The 22,272-nt window shown below is 40.1% G+C and overlaps 1 protein-coding gene across 2 annotated transcripts in view; it reads right to left on the bottom strand.

Moving 5' to 3' along the window:
* uaca.S (uveal autoantigen with coiled-coil domains and ankyrin repeats S homeolog) overlaps window positions 1-18,441 on the bottom strand; it is a 39,994-nt gene extending 21,553 nt beyond the window's left edge. The window contains exon 1 of one of the 2 annotated variants that reach the window (XM_041588177.1): window positions 18,193-18,441. In XM_041588177.1, the coding sequence (XP_041444111.1) occupies window positions 18,193-18,240 (48 nt within the window). In that variant the 5' untranslated portion in view covers window positions 18,241-18,441. The remainder of the gene's footprint in view (window positions 1-18,192) is intronic. The other variant, XM_018255221.2, reaches the window with a different exon arrangement.
* Window positions 18,442-22,272: the final 3,831 nt, after the last annotated feature.

Below are 22,272 nucleotides of genomic sequence, written 5' to 3'. Positions count from 1 at the left end.
TCTGAAACCGAGGTCCTTTAAAACCTTGCCTGGGAAAAGTGCTGAGCGCTAGTAGGCCGAGCCTTGCTAAGCCTTTATTCTGTGCCATTATTCTAGGGGACTGGGTGAGGGGATCTTTTGTCTGAGCAATGAGTGACTGATTGCAGTAGGAATGCCAATGGATGAAAAGAAAAAAGAAATATATACGCACTGTAAAATAAGTATATACACAAGCTCCTTTTAAAGAAGCATGTAGAAAAGCCCCAAAACATTGTTATATTGTTTTTACCTTGCATCTATAAAAGTTTTTCTGCCTATAGAAGCCATGTTGTCTATTAAAAACCTCCCCCTCAAAATATTCTGGTCAGTCTAAAGTTAGTTTGAACAGAACATTTAAACCAGTGAAAGGAAAAATTCCACATCACTCATTAGGAGCTTGGACCAGCCTGGCAGTTTCAGTTTGGTCCAAGTTCAATAGGTGTCAGATGCAACCGATAGCAAAAAACACTCACCATCCAACAAGCCTACTGCCAGGCCCCTGAAAATCTAAACCCTATTTTACAGGTTTCTCTTAAATTTCTCTAGCCTATATAAATCCCTTTACAAGGCAGACATAAGCAAATTGCCCCTTTAACGCATGCTAAAAATCAAGGACTATCGGGCAAGTTGCAAATCTTCTATTTCATCATGGTCCTTCATGGTCTTGGACATGATCTCACTCACAGGGTCAACCTTTGGGACTAGGGAGTCCTAAATTCATATTACTTATTTAGCAACAGGGTAATGGCCACAGAGTAAGAACCTGTATGCAGACTGACCCCGCAAGACCCACTTTGGGGAATTCTAGTAAGTGGATCTGAATAGATGTCCTTTCATTTCCAGATATACAAATGCCTCATACTTGTAAAGCATAGGGGAGTTGGGAGACTGGATCTGCTATTTTAACTGACCTTAATATGACTGAATTATGAGATGATCTGTGCAACAGTTTTTGACCTATAATTAAGCTGACGGTGCTATAGTAAGGCTAAAAGCTTAAAGAAAAATTACCCAACCATACTGGAGCAGGTTTGGCCACTTTTACTAGACTATAGCAATTTAGTAGACACAAGTCTACTAAAAAACATTTACACACTGAATAAAACAATTAGATCATTTTGTCGCTCTCAGATGGAACAAAGTGTCCATCAAGTGTAAGGGTACTTTTTTTATTATTACAAAGTGCAGGTATGGGACCTGTTATCTAGAATGCTCGGGACCTGGAGCTTTCCGGGTTAACGGATCTTTATACCTTAAGTCTACTAGAAAACCATGTAAATATAAAATAAACCCAATAGGCTGGTTCTGCTTCCAATAAGGATTAATTATATCTTAGTTTGGACCAAGTACAAGACACAGTCTTACATTTATAGAGTAAAAGGAAATAATTTTTAAAAAATTGATTATTTGGATAAAATGGAGTCTATGGCAGACAGCCTTTCTGTAATTTGGAGCATTCTGGATAATGGGTTTCTGAATAACGGATCTCATACCTGTACAAGGAAACAATATAAAAGATTTGAATTAGAATAAGAGATCCCATACCTGTACTCTATTATTATACCCAGGCTGAAATATATCCAGTATAGCGGTATCATATCATTTCTAAACTGCCCGTCCCCTCCCTGGGATTTTTTAATGGGCCAAAACACAAACGGGGGAATGTAATAAAAGTTGGTTACTGAAAAACTAATTTCAATACGAAAAGTCATGCCTTTGCGCAAACAAATTTTGCTTTGGGCAAATTTTATTGAGCTTTTGCGCACCCGGAAACTGTTTTTACGACCACTTCCAGCATTTGAAGACTGTTTGCGAACTTTATAGTTTGCGCCAATGCGCAGTAAATGTAATTAAACTTCTTACTGAAAAAGTCGTTAGGATAACGACACCTTCAAGCACTTCTTAAGAGTGCGCAATAACAGTTTAAGGAACAATATTACAATGCGAGATGTGGATTTTTATTCTTATTGGTACGAATTGTTTTGCTCTTTACGACTTTTATTACATTCCCCACGACAGACTTCTCTCTGTGACACAACTATTGGATGAACCATGCAACTTTGTGGCATCTACAGAAGATTACAAAGAAGAAGGATAAGGCATGAGGGAACAAATTAATCCATGTCTGGGTATGAACCCTAGAGAACAGGAAACAAAGGCTGGGAATTAGCAGAGTTAATGTTGTTATAGATGCTATTTTTTTCCATGTGGCGACAATAGAATATTGAGTAGTAAAACAATAAGCCCAGTGCTGAGCATAACAAACATTATGAGCCAGAAAGCAGAGAGCAGGTATTTTCTGCCCTTACAAATTTAGCTAGAAAGTATTGCTCGACATTCACAGACAGGCATGTCTCTAAATATACAGCCAAATGCATATTATTATTTTTTTTTTCCACAAGTGGAGACAAGCAGTTAAAAACTTAAAGGGAGACAAAGAGAAGACTGTCACAAATAGAGAAAGAGATGGCATTTGTTAGATGAACAGGGTCGGACTGGGGGGGAGGGGTCTGGGCCCACCGGGGCTGACACATGAGGGCCCTGCCCCCAGTAGCAGGGACCCCCGTCATTCCCCCGTGGCAGGGTCCCCTGACGCATCTCCCCAGTGGCAAGGCCCCTCTCTGCCCCAGTCTCCGGACTCCCCCTTCCTTACGCGATTGGGCAAGGGAGGTCAGGACAGAGCGCTGGCTAGCAGAGCTGGGCCCAGGGTCGGACTGCGGGGGGTCAGAGAAGCCCACCAGGGCTGACACATCAGGGCCCCTCCACTCCCCCATCCCAGTGGCAGGGGCCCCCGCCAGGCTCCCTCCCCAACGGCGCATACCTGCTTCAAGTATCGCGCCCAGCCTTTCTTTTTTTTTTTTTAAAGGTTTTTATTTTTGTTTTCACAACAAACAACACACACAGTAACAAGTACAGCGAGGCTACGACAATCCAAATCAGTTATACATCAAAAATAAGTCAACAATTAGTATGAGCATATAGCATACATCCGTGAATGGGCAAGGGGAGGGGACGGGGCACCTCGGTCCAAGGACGTGAGACTGTTAAGGAAGCGCAGAGCTAGGGGGCTGCTGCTGAATTGACATCTAGCCAGGGGTCCCAGACCTTTTCAAATTTGTGGGGACAGCGTCTGGCTAGGTATGTGAGCTTAATGACAGGAAGCTTACTATTTACCAATTGGACCCATTGTTTGGTTGTAGGTGCTTGAGGGCTCATCCACTTCATTGCAACAAGTTTCTTTGCATAGAAATACACAGACTTTAGCAGTATCCTAGTTTTGTTTAGGGGGGCCAGCTCATCAACAAGCCCTAGCAGGCACACCTCCGGGGCTAGTACCCCGGGGAGGAGCAGCTGATCGGAGAGATATTTTACCACTGCAGTCCAGAACTCGTGGACTAGCGGACAGGTCCACAATAGGTGGAAGAAACCAGCATCTGGGGCCTGACATTTGGGGCATGTGGCATTGGGGTTCCTGCCCATCATTCTAAGTCTCAGTGGGGTGATATAGGTCCTATGCATAATCCGATACTGAACCATCTTGTCCCTAGTAGAAATCAGAAAATCATGCGCCCAGCCTTTCTTACACGATCGGGCAGGGGGAGGGGAGGAGCGCTGGCTATCCTATGTCTATTGATCTTGTCTGGGTCTTTTCCCTGTTTCCCGCCGGCCCAGTCCGACACTGAAGATGAATGTTACCAGATTGTTTTATTGGGGGGAACAGGACTAACCATTTGCATGAAACATAAAATCTGACACTTTACAAATGTAACTAAGTATAATATATGGAATATTTAGCTCTTAGTTGGCACACCTCTGAAAAACACTTTGAACCCACCGTGCAGCTGGTTCTTTACTACAATTTGAGTCTAACAACAATAGCCCAGTGCAAATCTGCCATAAGACTCTATGCAAAATTCAAAATTTTGAGACAAGTGCACACAACAAATTGTGGGGCACACAAAAAATTTTGTGTGAAAATACAAACTTTAGTATTCTGACATGAGCACACTTTTTTTTAAAAAAAACTGTTCAAACGAGTTTAAAATGAGCGCACACATTTTTGCACACACAGCAGAAAAGGAATTAGAGGGAACATTGTCTGTAAATTATATTCTTGTAAACAGTGCTTAGTGATGTCATCAGTTATAACAGGTGCTTAGTAAAGTAATTTCTGCCACGTGACTCACTGAATTCCTCAGTGACTTATAATATCCTTATATTTTACAACAGGGGGTACTTTATTCACTATATAAAACTTAATTGGCTTTTGGCAGAGAGCTCAGAATACATGGCAGGTGCACTTAAAATACAAAATCTCTTAAGTGCCTCAGTGAGGCAATTTCAGGCAACTATTGAAAACGCATCGCCCTGTGTGCATTAGCACAGGCAACTTTTCATTGTAGCCTATGGGGAAAAACGCTCAGGCAGTTCAGGGAGAGAGTTGCTCAAAAGACAAGGAGATTAGTAGCCAGGCGACAAAATCTCCCTGAATCTCCTCGTGTGTCCTTACCCTAAATGTAACTGAATGTGTCTCAGTGGGACATGGGTTTTTACTATTGAGTGTTGTTCTTAAATCTACCAGGCAACTGTCATCTTGTGTTAAGGAGCCGTTATCTGGTTACCTTCCCATTGTTCTTTTGTTTGGCTGCTGGGGGGGAAAAGGGAGGGGGTGATATCACTCCAACTTGCAGTACAGCAGTAAAGAGTGATTGAAGTTTATCAGAGGACAAGTCACATGACTTGTGGCAGCTGGGAAATTGACAATATGTCTAGCCCCATCTCAGATTTCAAAATTGAATATTAAAAAATCTGTTTGCTCTTTTGAGAAATGGATTTCAGTGCAGAATTCTACTGGAGCAGCTCTATTAACTGATTCATTTTGAAAACATTTTTTTTCCCATGACAGTATCCCTTTAAGAGATGACATTTAGTGTCTCTGCTGTATAACTGACAAGCTATTTCAAAAGCAAAAAAAGTTAACAAATGTAACAAACTACTGCACAATAGACTACAAAGAACACGATCCATTTAGGAAGTAACTGGTGGACAGATGGAACTCCTGCTACTGGCAGTTACTTCCTCTGTAATATTTAGTAGGCTAGAGTCCCTTGTAAAAAATAAAATAAAAAGTATACTGTACAGTATTATTGAGCGTTTATATTCTTTTGGTACGTGCTCAAACATCCAGCATACTAAGTTAGACTCCCAACCCACTTCAATAAGAATTCTGTCTGGGCAAAAGAGGAAAAACAAAAACACCTAAAATATTTTGCACCTGAAAAGAGCCTCTCCCCCTGTCACAGTCCTGAAAACATCAATAGAATAGAAGGTGAAATAAGTAACATTATATTTTAAGGTTGCAACAGTGACAAATGACATAGTAGCACTAGGAACACACAGAAAGAATGTACCAGGAATCTGACCTAAGGGTTTCTTTATCCCCTGACAGCTCCTTTACATGTGTCTTTTCTATTCTCAGTACCCAAGGCTGCAAATCCCGACTGCAAATTGTGGCAAAATCTGAAAAACTGTAAGTGATGGGAATGCAGGGGAAGGGGTGGCGAATGCCTTTATGTATATGCCAGAACTCTTGGGATCCCATAACTATTATCTGAGGAAAGAGTAAGATTTAGAGTGAAACTCACTTTTTGTGTGTGTGTTTAAACTGAACAGATCAATTTAGACGAATTGTATGAATCAATACATTTGAATTTCTGTCAAATTTGATAAAAATAATGAAAAAATGAAAATTCTATGAAAGATTGAATGATTAGGAAACCATACACTACAGCAGTGGTACCCAAACTGCAGGGATTGCCTTCCTGGGGCAAGCACTTGCCGAGTCATGACTGAGGACCTGCAGATGCTTCTTTCCACATATTCACACAATACAATTGGTTTAGACACAGAGATGTCCCGCAATACCAATATAAAGGTGACTTCCGATGTTTTGTCACCCACATTGGAGGCAATTTTTAAGCAGGTGGCAAAATGTCCCATATGATCGGTAGTGTAGGTATCCCATTAAGAAATGCTGGTTTGGAGCCTAGGTGCTGAAACGAAAAATTAGATCTAGATTTTTGGGGGCGGGTGAAAAGGTTTTATAACTTGTGAGGAGTAAAGGGGGTTAATAAAAACGACGCTCTGCAAGAACAGAAAAATGATAAAGAACTATGCTCTTTGACATTTAGCAGGGATGATTAAAGCTGTATACAGCAGGGAAGATACGTATTGAACATATGAATGTTTTTCTCAGTAAATATATTTCTAATGGGTCTATTGACATGAAATTTACACCAGACGTCAGTAACAACTCAAGTAATCAATACATACAAAAAAACTCAAAACAAATAAGTCCACAAATTAAGTTATGTCTAATGACACAGGCAATAAATATTCAACAAGCTTACTAAAATCTATTTAATACGTAGTAGAAAACCTTTGTTGGTAATGACAGCCAGTGGCGGAACTACCGGGGGAGCAGGGGTTGCGAGCGGGCCAGGGCCCGCACCCCCTCAGGGCCCCTCGGCAGCCCGTGCTCCATTGACAATGTAAGCCGTGCGGAGGGGGCGGGGCCCGGCTGTGCGTCACGCACCAGGGCCTGCCCCCCTCTAGGATCGCTACTGATGACAACTTCAAGATGCCTCCTGTATGGAGAAACTAGTCACATGCATTGCTCAGGTGTGCTTTTGGACCATTCTTTCACACAAAAACGGTCTTCAAATCTTGAATGTTCTGGGGGCTTCTTCTATGAACTCCAATCTTCAGTTTTTTCCATAGATTTTCAATTTTTATTTAAGTCGGATGATTGATTAGGCCATTCTAGCCGCTTTATTGCTGAAATGAACTCCCTTGTTTCATCTTCAGCATCCTGGTAGATGGCAGCAGATTCTTATCAAGAATGACCCTGTACATTTCCCTATTCATCAATTATATGAAGTCTGCCAGTACAATATGCTGAAAAACTGCCCCAAACCATGATGTTTCCACCTCCAAACATTGTTGGTATGGTGTTTTTGTGGTGATATGCAGTGCCATTTTTCCTCCAAACATGGTGTGTGCAATGACATCCAAAGAGTTCAGTTTTGGTCTCATCGGACCAGACCATATTCTCTCTTTAAATGAGCTTCAACATGTTTTTTCCTCAGCAGTGGAGTTTGCACAGTGAGCAGGCATAGAGGCCATGTTTGTTGAGTGCATTACTTATTGTTTTCTTTGAAACAACTGTACCTACTCACTCAATGTCTTTCTGAATGCTCTCTGCGAGTGATCCTTGGCTCTTGGGCAAATCTTCTTGTGATACCTTGGTAACGAGAAACCTTTTCATAGGCCGCCAATTAGAACTAAACCAGCTGATATTCACTTCCACTGATATGAGGCAGGATTGCTTTCTAAATACTGGCCGATTTCAGCAGGTTTCTTGGCTTTCCATACTTTTTTGCACCCCCTTTTCTTCATTTATTCAATACTTATTCCATATGTCATTTCACATAATTAATTTATGGACTTATTTGTTTTGAGTTCTTTGTATGTGGATTACTTTGGTTGTTACCGACATCTAGTTTCAATTTCATGCTAATAGCCCCATTAGAAATCTTTTTACTGAGAAAAATGTTGATGTGTTCAATATTTATCTTCCCTGCTGCTTCTCAATCCAACGACAATAATAACGGTAAAGAATTCCACAAGTGATCAGAACATTACTAAACATTACTGTATTTTCTCCCACACTACCATCTACTGGCTATCTATGTTATTCCCATGTAGTTCTCCGCACTGCATTTTTAGTTTGTCAAAAATGCATCAAATCCTCTCTTGGGTATACCGCTATCCCAATATCTGGTAATGAATTAACGAATGAGGAGAGCACTTCTCAATAGCAAAAAACGCTGTGGTTGTGTTTATTTAGGCCTACTTGCCATGTATGAAGTCAGGGGTCCTTTAGATAGAAAATCCTGCAAACCCAGAGGAACTGTGACATTCTGATCATTTGGGTCACTGAACAATAAAAATGTAGCCATAATTTGTCAGACTGGTCAGAGGGGCGATTGGTCAAAATACTGTAGGGGGTGGACCTGTGTATGCCCACATTTAGTGTAAGACTAAAAATAGGTTACTACTACAAATACATAGCAATTCCTATAACATTAAATAACACATTGTAATATTCATTATATTTATTTTCACATAACTGCTGCCTCTGGCATATGTTAGGCAAGGTCTTTGCACTGTCACAGAAAGGATTAAACCTGTCAAGTACAAAGTAGTAACTGAAACAGCTTACCATCTACAGACTGAAAGACATATCTAGGGGTGGAAATAAGAATGCAACTGCAATATACACAAACCTTTAAAACGCACATAGCACAGTCTCCTGACATTAGAATTAACTGCATACAGAGCTACTGTATTTCAATCACTTTGAATGAGAATCGCCTACAACAGACCACTGCAGTTGTGTGGTATAGGTTTATCGATTGAAAATGTAGCAGGAGTTTCAAGCCATAGGCACCTCTCACTTGACTTCATGTGCATAAGGAGGCTACTGCATTTCACACAGGAGTGTTTGAGCATTTTGTCCCCAATCAGATCTTTGCTTTTGTATTCTAACTTGCAGGTGACTTTTCAGATCTAATTGCGGATTGCTATGGGCAAAATAACCGGTGATGTTTATCCCCAGTGTTAATAAATACGCCCCATACTATAAAGCTGGCTCTACAAATCATGGTCACCTTTCGATTATGCACAGAGGTAGCACATGCATTTTTTTGTCCACCACAAATATAACAGGGACTACAATTCAGATAAATTGCACATACATAAAGTATGTAACTGCTTAATTTAAACCCTTAACTAACACAGACACTAAATACAGGCTACATATTCATGTGCTTGTAAATGTCTCTCTCGTACAGACTGCATGTCAGCTCCTAATCCTACAGATCAGGTTCTCTCAGGCTGGATGCAAAATGTCCGGTTACCAATGTCAGGCACATCAAAGAATGCCAACAACCCCAGAAGGAACAGAGTTCTCTATACACAACACTTACACTTTTCAAAGGAATAACACACAGGAACAGCAATTAAATTAAAAATTTAATTTAATTTAAAAAAGGACAGAGCTTCTCTACACTAACTTTGTTCTTCTTTCCTTTTTTTGACCCCCCCAAAAACCTAAAAAGAGAGTAACTTCCCACTGGTAGGGCACTTTATTGCCCAATGGGAAATCTCTCTGCTTCTGCATGTTTTATATGTGGCAATTCCAATGAATATAAAGGGGCAGATATTGTCAGGTGTTTCATCACCTACAGGAGATATTTTTTGCCCAGACTATGAAATGCCCATGTGTCAGGGGCCTTAGATATCAACAACTAAAGTTTGGCAAATTAACTTATTTTAAGATGCTTAGTCACATCAAAGAATGCCAACAATCCCAGAAGGAACAAGGTAGAGTTCTCTATACACAGCACAAACACTTTCCAAAGGAATAACACACAGGAACAGCAATTTCATGAAAAATGAAAATGGACAGAGCTTCTCTACCCTAACTTTGTTCTTCTTTCCTCTTCTCAACTCCCTAGGGCACTTAGTTACCCAATGGGAAATCTTCTCTCTCCTTCTGCATGTTTTATATGCAGAAATTCCAATTAATGTGAAGGGGGCAGATATTGTCAGGTGCTTCGTCACCTTCTTTCCTTTTCTATCTGTATAGTAAAACCCTTAATTGTGGATAGTGAAAATGTAATCCCTTCAGCCATGTGTTACGCTCATACTGCTTGATATTAATTTATAAGGCTCTGCTCCAGAACACTTCAGAAATAAACTGCGCAAAGAAGCTAATTCCACAGAAAGAATAAAAGCTGCAACACACCCAGTAGTTGGAATTCAAGTTATGCAAGTAGCTTCAACCTACATACCTTTGGGGGGAAAAAAGGTTGGGGGGGTTGTGGAGTCAGCAGGCACCAAGAGTTAAATGAGATCCAGACATTGAAAATCTTGTTTTTAAATGCTAGAAGCCTTAAGAATGTGTCTAATTCATTCACCAAGATCCTGACAGGTCGATAAGAAGATACAGATTTTTGCAAGGCGCATCCAAACTCACAGACAGATCAAGGATATTACTCCTCTCTGTTCTGCAATGAATATACACAATTTAAGAAACATGTGCTCACTTCCCAAGTATTGTTTACTTTGAAAATGCTATTAACGCTTTTGTTTGCATTTTCTGTTCGAAATCCATCAACAGTTGAATCTCATTCATTCCTGTCATGCAAGCCTTAGAATTGTAAAACATTTTTTGACCATGCCCATTTTTGTGGGCACTCCCCCTAATTACCATGTTCATTTTACAAATTTGAAAGTGTGAACACATTTATGTGTTTTTTATGTGTTATTAGTTTTGCTAATGAAGGTGATTTGGCCTTTAAGCTGCAAGTCATAGCTTCCCCAATAGACTTGCTTATCTTAAATTGTTACAATTGTTTCTTTGTTTACCTTAAATGATTATAAAAGTATCCAAGTGCACCTGCCACATATTCTGGACTCTCTGACAAAAAAGACAATTAAGTTAGAAACATTGTATCTTTTTCTGGCTGGTCAGTGTAGGAGATCAAAGAGAAAGTCGGGATTTTTCAATAATAATCTGGGACTGCAGGTTGAGCTGTCAAAATCAGGACTGTCCCATGAAAAACGGGACAATTGGGAGGTGTGCAAGTGCCCCTCCACTTACCTGAATGTTATTTGCATAAACCCTGCTGCTGCTTACATGTCACACATTTTACTGCTCAGAATTGCTCAGGGTACAACTTTCTATTCAGCTTGCACGATGTGTGCAGTGCTGCCTTGTAGCTATGAAATACTGTGTTTGGTTCAGTTCGGACCAAGAAACGATCTGCAATGAATGCATGGGTTTCCTCTAACATTTGAAGATTAATTGGCTCTTGATAAGTCACCCTAGTAGGTTGTGTGAATGCAGTAGTAAACTTACACTGTAAACTTCAGTGGGGCAGGGACTGTAGAACAATCTAAAGATCTAAAATGTGTTGGTGCTGAATAAAGCTAGCATAAGCTCAATGGGTGACCATCAGCTTTTGTCAGAAATGGTGTAGCTCATCTTGCCAGCCTGGGAACAGGGACTAACATCCCACCACTACCGGGAAGGGGTGCAGATTCAGGTGTCAGGGCATAAAGATGATCTCTCCTCAATACCTCTTCCACACTGAAAAGATTAACACCCATTTACTACAATTTAATTGAAGTCTCAATCTCCCAAACAAGGTTAAATAATGTATGGAATCCAGACAAAATAGTGTGAGCAACCTGCTTTTAAGATGTGCCCAATGCTATTCCTCATGGACCACAAGAAGTGCAAGATCCCATGATACATTCAAAAGAGAGCACATGCAAGTGAACTGTATAAATGGCGCCTAAACTAATTCATACATCCATGCTGACGAGAAAATACATCTGTTTTGGTGGTCTTTGTATTATGAAGGCCCTGCGGACCAGCTAAAATATTAGCAATCTGAAACCTCATCTCCTCAGTTGTATAAGCACAAAATTTAGCCCAGATTTTGGGTGTGGTGCTCCCTGTAAATATAAAGAGCGTTACCCATCTCTACAAACTGGGGTAGTAGAATATGGGCTGGCAAACTTGAAAAGGGATGAAAGAGAACAAAATTGTGGATAGGAAACAAGCTCATTAGAGAGAGTAAAGATATATAGTGAATAAAGTACCCCCTCTTGTAAAATATAAGGATATTATAAGTTACCGAGGAGTTTCATGACCATATAAAAACACGAGGCTGAAGGCCTCATGGAACTCCGAGGTAACTTATAATATCCTCATATTTTGCAACTGGGGGTACTTTATTTATTATAATACACAAATTTCAGTGAGTCATGTGAGTCATGAACTCACCGTTTATAACTGATGACATCAGAACTCACGGTTTATAAGGATATAATTTACAGGATATTCATGGCTTTTGTGTATTATATACTTTTAATACACAAAAGCCATAAATATCTTGTAAATTATATCCTTATAAAGGGTGACTAGCGATGTCATCAGATAACGGTAAATAGTGATGTCATTTTGGTCACATGACTCACTAAAAGTTGTATCTTATAATAAATAAAGTACCCCTTGTTGGAAAATATGAGGATATTAGAAGTCACCTCGGAGTTCCATGACCTGTATAAAAACACTTGGCCTTCGGCCTCATGCTTTATATGGTCATGAAACGCCTCTGTAACTTATAATATCCTTATATTCTACAAGACAGGGTACTTTATTTACAATATATACTGTGCTGGATATTCTAGGCACCATAGCACCCTGTTACAACTATATTTTTAGATAAAGAAGGCTTAACCAATCATGAAATGAAGTAGTCATGAATTAAAGGCATACTGGTCTAGATATTTAAATAACAAATTGGCAACCAGACCCAGAGATTTTACCTTTCCTTTTAAATACAAATATGGGATCTATAATCCAGAGACCCACTATCCATAGAGCTCTGACATACAGCAATGCCATTTCCAAGAGAGTTCTGGAAAAGAGCTCAGATTATTAACTGTATTTGTTTTTTTCCTTTTAATAATACATGTCCCTGTATATTTCGTTGTAACTAAGCTGCAAAAATCCTTGTTGGTGGAAAAAGAATTCTAATGGGTTTTCAGTGCTTGTTTTTAAACAGCCTTAAGGCATAGTGCTCCAAATTACAAGAAGATCAAGAAGATCCCTTCTTTGTAAAATTTCTCACACATTCCAAATAAATGATCCTTTACCTGTACCCTAGAAAGAATTTTTTTGAAAAAAAAAAGTATTTACTTGGTGTAGCAAAGAAGAAAATGGGTTTTTAAAGGGCATGCAGTTTCTCTCAATACATATACGTCATATCCCTTTCAGCTAATTGTGTTACAATTATGTTTCTTTCAAGTTTCAATTACTGCAGATGAAAAGTACTGAAAAACAGGTTTTATAACCAGGTCGATGCTGTACTGCATATAGACCAATCATTAAGGCAATAGCAAACAAGGATCAAACGTTACAACGAAACAAAAATTAAGAGAGAATACACCAAAATATCTGACAGGTAAACATTGCTGAGCTTGTTTCTAAAATATCTTTGCTATTGCATGTGCACGTCAATTCAGAAGTAACTAGTATTATAAACTATTATAATGTATGGTTCTACTTACCCTTTTGAATTAGTTTGCAAAAAAAAAAAACCATCAGAGGTTTAGTAACACAGTGTGGTTGAAAAGGGTGTAAAGCTGGCCTTGCACAGGCCAAGTGTTGCGTACGTTTCAGCAATTTCCAAACCAAAGTCAGTTGCCAGCTAATGGCCCATTTACTTGGACTTATGCAACTGCCACTTTAGGAGGTCATTGATCAACCCGAAACTGCCCATGGATTTCATAGTATCAATTCACCCAATCAATTGGGCAGGCCAGCTGTCCATATGATCAAATATTTAGCAAGGCAACATGGGCAGCTTTAGGCGAATGGCACATAGGGTGGTTTTCCACCAGAATATTTTAACTAAGCAGAGAAAAATCCAAAATCACCCAATCCCATGTCCCATACATATTAAAAAAAAGTTAATATAGTTCATTTTAGTCACAAAAAAAAAATATATTATATAAATATATTATATATAAATATATATATTTAGAGACACACTGTAATGCAGCCCCTACCTCACCTTGAAGTGATGAATTCTGAAACAAACATCACTCTGCTTTCTATATTGGGTGGTGTACAGATTCAATGGAAAGCAGAGGGACTTCATAATCCATCATTTCACAATGTAACAAAATAAGGGAGAGATTTCATCACACCGTGGTCCCTTTCTGATGGTTAGGAAAGAGTTCCTGCAAGTATCACGGTTTCCTGTGGAATCTGGTATGTATGCGCATATATTTTTTTAAAGTTTGTATAGGGTCTATGCTCCTTTTTACATAAGCCCAACCGAATGAGCTTGTGCCAAAAAATGGGGCATATTTTCACTTTACGCATAGATTAAAAAGTAAATGCTTTCTGCAGTTCTAAAAACAGAAGGCACTTTAATTTTTCTTCTGTAACCACATGAAAGTATCACTCAGATATTTGTTTATACTATAAATCATACTCAACTACCCCAGCATTCCGGTGCTCCTTTTTGACACAGTCTCTTTCCCATGCAACAGTAGTTCAGGAAAGTTTACACGCATTTCTTAAATATATTCAGTAAAATTTGTGTCATTCTTCATATAGCTGTATATTTGTTCATTTGTTACATTGCAAAGTTTAAAATAGACTTGGTAAAAGATGCTACAAATTATGAAAAGCAACCTCTACAAATATGTTATGGTTCAAAGATTTAACTGTGCATAAGAATGAAAGCCCAGAGTCTTGGGTGTGAGCTCCGCATCATGCAATGGGAAAAGTAGTTGAATAATGCAGCACGTGATACACTGCAACATCTATCTGATACACATTGATTTCATTTTTTCTTATGGCAGTATTTATTGCTAGGCAGCTGCTAGAACAAATGTGGAATCTTACATCTCGAAACCCTTTAATCAGAAAGATCAGAAATAAAACAGCCATTTCCCACGGTGCTGTGGATAAATTATACACAATTATTCTCTTCTTCTGATTTGCTTTTTCACTGCAAAAACATGACAGTCAGTACCTTGTACTTGACGTTAACTAAGCGTAAATCCATGTTGGTAGCAAAACTATCCTATTTTTTTCATGTATTTCTTTCTATACAAAAAAACCCTTATTCTTAAAACAAGATCCAAAGCACTCCAAATAATAGATCCCATACATAAAGCATCTACCAGTCTACTCATGTCATATCATCAAACGCCAAATGTACATTCCTGTATTTAATGCCCTTTTTTTCAGGCCTCTAATTCTAAAACCATAATTTTGTCCTAGTTTCTTTTATGACACCCCTTAGTCCCAGTGAATGTTACATTTTTGTGCATTTTAAGTCATTCAAGCATTGGTTTTATTTCTTGCCCTATTTTACATTTTCCTGTGTATTCTGGTTTTATTTTTTTGTGGTCCCTTAAAATCAGGATTTTACTCTATGGGACCAGAGTTTTCTAGTCTTATTCAAAACAGTTTAATTATAAAAAATGATTTCCTTATTCTCTGTAATAATAAAACAGTATCTTGTACTTGATCCAAACGCAGATATAATTAATTCTTATTGGAAGCAAAACCAGCCTATTAGGTTTATTTAATATTAACATGATTTTCTAGTAGACTTAAAGGTATTAAAGGAGAAGGAAAGGTTAAAACTAAGTAAGCCTTATCAGAAAGGTTCACCTAAATATACCAGTAAACCCTCAAAGTAATGCTGCTCCGAGTCCTCAGTCAAAAGAAAACACTAAATTTCTTTCCTTCTATTGTGTACACATGGGCTTCTATATCAGACTTCCTGTTTTCATCTTAAACCTCCTTGCCCCGGGCATGAGCATGCTCCGTTTGCTCCTCTTCCCCCCCCCTTCTCTGCTGTAATCTGAGCCAGAGCTATGAGTGAGCAGGGAGAGACTCAGGCAGGAAGTGATGTCACACCAAGCTAATACTGCAGCTGCTATCCTAAACAGAGAGCTTCTAGAGCTTTTAACTCTGGTATGGTAAAGCATTCTACAAAATAAATATATTCTTATAGCTTGCACTATTGCAGCTAATCTGTTGGCAATAAAATGCCTCTGTAGCTTTTCTTCTCCTTTAATGCATTAGTTCACTATGATAATGATATCCCATAATCTTCTTTCCTTCTTTTACATCTAATTCCCTTTCACAAGCATATTATCTCCCCAGAGCAACCCTTATAATGTGTATTCTCTGGTTCCTTACCAAAGGGAGCCGAATCTGCATGCTAACCTCTCTACAGATAGCCTATACACTCAAACTGACCGTTACAATCACACAACTGTCTCCCCACTTTATCCATTCTAAGGCTAAGGCATATTCCACAATTCCTTTTGGCAAGCATGCTGTTTCCATAACTCATTTTTATTTCCCTATCCCAAGAATGCTATCTGCCCACCTCATGCCTAGACTTGCTGCCTACCTAGCTTCCTCCTCACGTGTTTCCCCTCTTACCAGTATTCTCCTTTTCCAACGTATTCTTCTTAAGGGTAAAAGTCAGGAAAATGTTTTGAAGCTCGGGAGGAGGTGGAGAACAAAACACTGAAAACTATCCCTTATCCAAAGTGCATAGGAATGACTGGCAACTACCTAGTCCAGCAGTGTGATAGGCTTGTGTCATTTAATAATACAAGCTATTTCACTGAAACACATCACAGTTATCAGGTTGATAACTTGATAACTTGCTGCCTACCTAGCTTTCTCCTCACGTGTTTACCCTCTTACCAGTATTCTCCTTTTCCAACTTATTCTTCTTAAGGGTAAAGCCAGAAAAGTGTTTTAAAGGTCAGATGGAGGTGGAGAACAAAACACTTAAAACTATCCCTTAAGCTGGCCATAGACGCAAAGATCTGATCGTATGAATGAATGAGTGTGGAGAGTCCCGACATTTTTCGTCCGGCGGAGATCGGTTGTTTGATCGATCGGACAGGTTAAAAGATTTCTGTCGGCTGTGGGTAATATCGCTGCATGTATTGCCGATCGTACGATTTTCAGAGGGAGACACTAGCTTTTGTCGGACATAACTTTCATATGATTGCTGTCAGGGGCAGAACATCGGCCGATCTGTTCTTTTGTACTTTATTTGATCGGAATGGATAGTGGCAGGTCAGGAGATGGGGAAGTCCGATCGTACGTTGATTCATACGATCGGATCTTTGCGCCTGTGGCCAGCTTTATTCAAAGTGCATAGGAATGGCTGCCACCCACCCAGTCCAGCAGTGCGACAGGCTTGTGTCATTAAATAACACAAGATATTTCACTGATACACATCACAGTTATCAGGTTGCCTGCCCTACAGCAGTGCTTTCCAAATTAAAGGGCACAGCTCCCCCACCCCCCTTTGAGAGGCTAAGGGGGAGATTAGTAACAAGCCTTTGTGCTCCTCTATATAGTTTATCTCTATCTATAAAGAAAGGCCAGATTGAAAGTGACTTAGAGTGAGGTTTTGGGGTGAACATTTTGGGGCAGATGTATGAAGGGTCGAATATCGAGGGTTAATTAACCCTCGATATTCGACTAGGAACTAAAATCGTTCGACTTCGAATATCGAAGTCGAACGATTTTGCGCAAATCCTACGATCGTTCGATCGAAGGATTATTCGTTCGATCGAACGATTAAATCCTTTGAATCGAACGATTCGAAGGATTTTAATCCAACGATCGAAGGAATATCCTTCGATCAAAAAAACTCAGGCAAACCTATGGTGACCTTCCCCATAGGCTAACATTGAGTTCGGTAGCTTTTAGCTGCCGAACTAGGGGGGTCGAAGTTTTTCTTAAAGAGACAGTACTTCGATTATCGAATGGTCGAATAGTCGAACGATTTTTCGTTCGAATCGTTCGATTCGAAGTCGAAGGTCGAAGTAGCCCATTCGATGGTCGAAGTAGCCCAAAAAACACTTCGAAATTCGAAGTTTTTTTAATTCGAATCCTTCACTCGAGCTTTGTAAATGTGCCCCTTAGTTGCTGCCCGGAATATTCTTGAATGACTGTCTGACAGCAGAATGTATTCCTATGCCTATAGGCTAGTCATGACCTATGGTTGGACCTCCAAAGGAAACCTGATGTGGAAAAGTTGACTGGCTCCCCCAAGCCCCTCCCATTCAGGCCTCTTATCAGCTCCTATCCTCTCCGCAATGTCCTGTCCGTCAGCAGCAGCAGCAGCATCATGTGACCTATGAAACCCCCTGTAGCAGAATAATCACCCCCCAGTCAGTCACACACGGTGCAGTCACAGCGCTACTATCATCACCTGTCAACAACTGAGCAGCATCAACCCTGTGAGGAATTCACTTGTCGCACATAATAGACTGTATATTCCCCTTCACAAGTACTTTCTGTCCCAGCTCTTTCCCAGACTCCCACAATTCTTCACGCCCTTCTGTCTCCCGCCAATGAGTCCACTGTCCCCCAGCTGCGCCAGTTTGCTCTGTGGTCAGTCAGCCCTCACCCTGCCCCAGTCCATTGCAGCCCCAGCTCATGGTTATGTTTGAGGAGTCCGCCCCACTCACTGTGATAGTCACTTCGTGTTTCTTCAGCCGCGACTTTAAACTCTTCATGATTCCCTTGTGACTGCTGCCCCTTCACACATTACTCTTTTCCCGCTGGGATTCTGTAGGAAATACCGTCTGTTCCTCACTTTCTCGCTGTTTTCCCCGTGGCTATGCACCGAGGTACTTTGCCCAACCAATCGGAGCACGCTGCTATTCTTGATTGACGAGCTGTAACCCAATCTCGGCCGTGGAAAAGTTTCGAGGCGGGACTTCCTTTGGGAACTTTTTCCCTAGATTTGGGACACACCTTTCGGCGGGAGCGCGGGGCTACAGAGGCAGGTGAGAAATGGAGCGGGCTAGACAAAGGCATGAAGCGGATCGGCTAGTTAAAATATTATATATTGGGCCATGTTACTTTAACCTGTAGTGGGGTGCTGTGATTGGTCAAACATAGCTGTAACTGAGATACTCAACCATATCACGAATATGATGTTTCTTTTTATCACATCCATCCTTCTGCTTTTTATTTCACTAGAACCTACAGTGACAAAAGACTTAAAAGGGGGTTGTTCACTTTCCAAACAGTTTTTCCAGTTCAGCTCTTTTCATATTGTTCATCACCAGAAATAGACTTTTTTTTTTCCTTTCCATTTTTTTTATTATTTATCAAAATGTTTCCAAACTGGAAGTATAAAGTACAATTTCTTCCCTCTGGTGTTTGAGTCTGGCAACTCAGTGATCCAGGTGCAGATTCTGAACTGTTACAATTTGCTACATTTAGTTGATACATTTCTCAGCAGCAGAAATATTAGTTACTATTGTATCAATTATAACAGCTGCCTTTAAAGGGCACCTTTTGGGCAAACATAGTATCCCCAACCAAAGGTGCAGGCTAGTGAAGTGCAGGTCAGGGTTTTCCTGACCCTAACCCGCCCTGCTCCAGCCCGGGCTTCCGGGGTCCTTTTATAGATCCGCGCTGACAATGACGTCACAAAAGGGGCGGGGTGAGCAGACGCGAGACTATAAAACCGGAAGTCGTAAGCCGGCATTTGAAGGTGGCAGGCGGGGAGAGCAGGAGAAGCGCTCAACCCGCACCCGGCCGTGAGGAGTAGTGCGAGGTCGACCAGAACCCGCCCGATACCCACGGGTATCGGGTGGGCCCGCACATCACTAGTGCAGGCTAATAGAGCCCACACTCCGGTTGGAGATAACAGTTGGGGTTTTTTAAAAAAAATTGCCCCCTGCCAGCATGAGGCCACCCACACCGGGAGGGAGCTCACAGTACGATCGGCCATGTTGGGGTACACGCGTGTGCGTATGCCACAATTTGCTCATTATGCATAGGCACGTGACATCAGACCCAAATTTTGTGATGTGTACAACATGGCTGCTGGCAGGGGGCAATTTTTAAAAAGAAAACTACTGTTACCCCAAACACGAATTTGGTTGGGGTTATTGTAGCCCAACAAGTGCCCTTTAATGAAACTCTGGGATTCTACTCAGCAGGGCCAAAGATAAGAAACACATCCACTAATATATTAATTAAAAACAGTTTACAGAGTCGACCTCCCCTTCCAGAGCTGCTTTAAAAAGACTTCCGTATTAGAAAAAAGGTTAAATAGAAAGTAGTTGGTAAAAAAAAGTTTTTATTTCTGATGAACTATCTGAAAACAGGAGAACCGAAAAAAGTTTTGGAAGCCCTTTAAAGTCAGTGACTTTATGACCTACTAAAGTAGCTACTGGGATTTATACAGAAAGACGGAAATTAGCAACATATAGTAACACTTTGCTTTTAAAAAAAATTAGAAAAAAAAAAAAAAAATTTGTGGGCCATAAGAGGAGATACTTGCACGGAAGTAGTTGGACAAAACATGGATGTATTCTGGAGTAATAGGCGAAAGGTTGGCTCCATTTGGTGCCGGGTGCAATTTATTAATATATTTCTTTATTGGGCATTATTGGGCTTTTATTAAGTTAGCTGCCCGCACCATCCATTGAGCCCATGCAGACATTGTCTTTATAACTGGGGTGGGTAGTATTGGGCTCTGTAATTAATCATGGTGACCCTATCAAGATACACGGAGTATTGTAAATGTTTGAACTGAAAAATATGGATCATGGGTCCCATGGTATGGATATGCTCAGCCTGTCATATCTGCTGCTCCAATAATGTGTGACTCTTATCCAGTGCCGTAACTAGAGGGGGGCGGGCCCTGGTGCGTGACACGCAGCCGGGCCCCGCCCCCCCATACACGACGTATTTCACTGGCGAGCGGGCTGCCGGGGGGTCCCTGAGGGGGTGCGGGCCCTGGTCCGCTACTGCTCTTATCATGGGGTGCCACCTAATTAGAGACATTTTTCATGTGTTTAAATAACCTTGTGGTAAATGCACCTAAATGTAATTGCATTTATAAACTTTATTCACTGTTGTTTTAAGTAAAATAATTGTCTGAATAACAGTGACACTCATTGCATTTAGTATAGGGTCACCACATGGTTGTTTATTGCCCACTCCAGGAGCCCTTGAATGTATAAAACAGGGTAATGCAGGCTAGGGCCTGTAATCTGTATAGAAAAATAAGTGTGTATATCCATATCATTGTTGTAACATGCAAATGGGCTTCCACAGCAGCTGATACCCCAGCCATTTATTTTCTACATTAAGGGGGTTGTTTACTAAAGTCTGATTTTTTTTTTTCTGTTCAGACTTTTAAAGGGCAAAACAATTATTTTCAGAGAGAAAAAAAAATTCTCCATCTCAAGCCTGCTGAGGTCATGTAGAAGTCAATACCAGATGTCCCATTTTAAAATTGGAAGATACTGCTGGGTTTGTACAATAATCTGTTTAGTTTGTGGTTTTTGGGTGATAATCTGAAAAAGTCAGTTTTCAGGCATCAAATCTAAAAAAAAAAATCATGCGATTTGATTTTTTTTTTAATGATTTTATCAAATCTTTTTCCTGCACCAAATTTTTCCGTAAAAATGTATTGATAAATAGAGTTAAAAACTCCACACCAATTAGTGAGACATTTTTGGAGTTTAATAAATAACCCTCTATATCTCTTGAAAGTTCCGACCTCCTACTGTAATATTTTGAAATATCCCGCAGTTGTAAAAATTAGAATACAACAAAACAAATAACAGAGGCATGTATGACAGCGACAGTGCACATGTATTTGTATTCAGAATAATAGCGGTCCAGTATCACTAACCTGATCAATCACCCGGTAGAAATTATATTTCTACATGGGAAATAATTTATTACTAGGTTTAGTAGAGTCATAGAAAACCAACAGTCATGATATGCATGTCACTGATTCTGTGTAATTGAACCATTAATAGAGCTTGTTCAAAATAATAGCTTGTTCCAAATAATAGCAGTGTTCAATTAATGAGGTAATTAGTTCTGTAAAAAAAACAGGTGTCAATTAAAATAAGTAGGGTATTATTCAGAAGAACTGTGTGCTTTGATTAAAAAGTTAATTGGAGAGGGGAAAACATACAAGTGCAGAAAATGATAGCTCGGCTAAAATGATCTCAAATGCTTTAAAATGTCAACCAAAATTTGAAATATGTGGAAGAAAATGGAAAACTACCATTGGAATGGATAGAAGAATAGCCAAAATGGCAAAGATTCAGCCAGTGATCAGCTCCAGGAAGATCAAAGAAGGTCTAAAGTTACCTGTGATACTGTTACAATTAAAAAAAGCCCATGTGAAGCCAAACTATCGGCAGGAATCCAATATACTGCAGCACACTGTAATTTGTGTAAATATAAAGATGTGCTTTATTGGCTCAAATACAAGCAGACATGTGGCAACGTTTCGGGCCTCGCAGGACCCTTTCTCAAGGCTTGAGAAAGGGTCCTGCGAGGCCCGAAACGTTGCCACATGTCTGCTTGTATTTGAGCCAATAAAGCACATCTTTATATTTACACAAATTACAGTGTGCTGCAGTATATTGGATTTCTATAATCAGTTTGGATCCGTGGCAGGCGTGATCGAATACTGCTAGAAGCACCTGATCCGAAAGGAAAAGTGTCTGAGGTGAGCACTCCAATTTTGTGTGAAACTATCGGCAGGAAGCCCCCGTAAAGTT

This window comes from Xenopus laevis, chromosome 3S, assembly GCF_017654675.1.
Source record: "Xenopus laevis strain J_2021 chromosome 3S, Xenopus_laevis_v10.1, whole genome shotgun sequence".
Classification (NCBI taxonomy): Eukaryota; Metazoa; Chordata; class Amphibia; order Anura; family Pipidae; genus Xenopus; species Xenopus laevis.
Note: the sequence above shows the minus strand (reverse complement) of the source record. Positions and strands in the feature narration are given on the sequence as shown.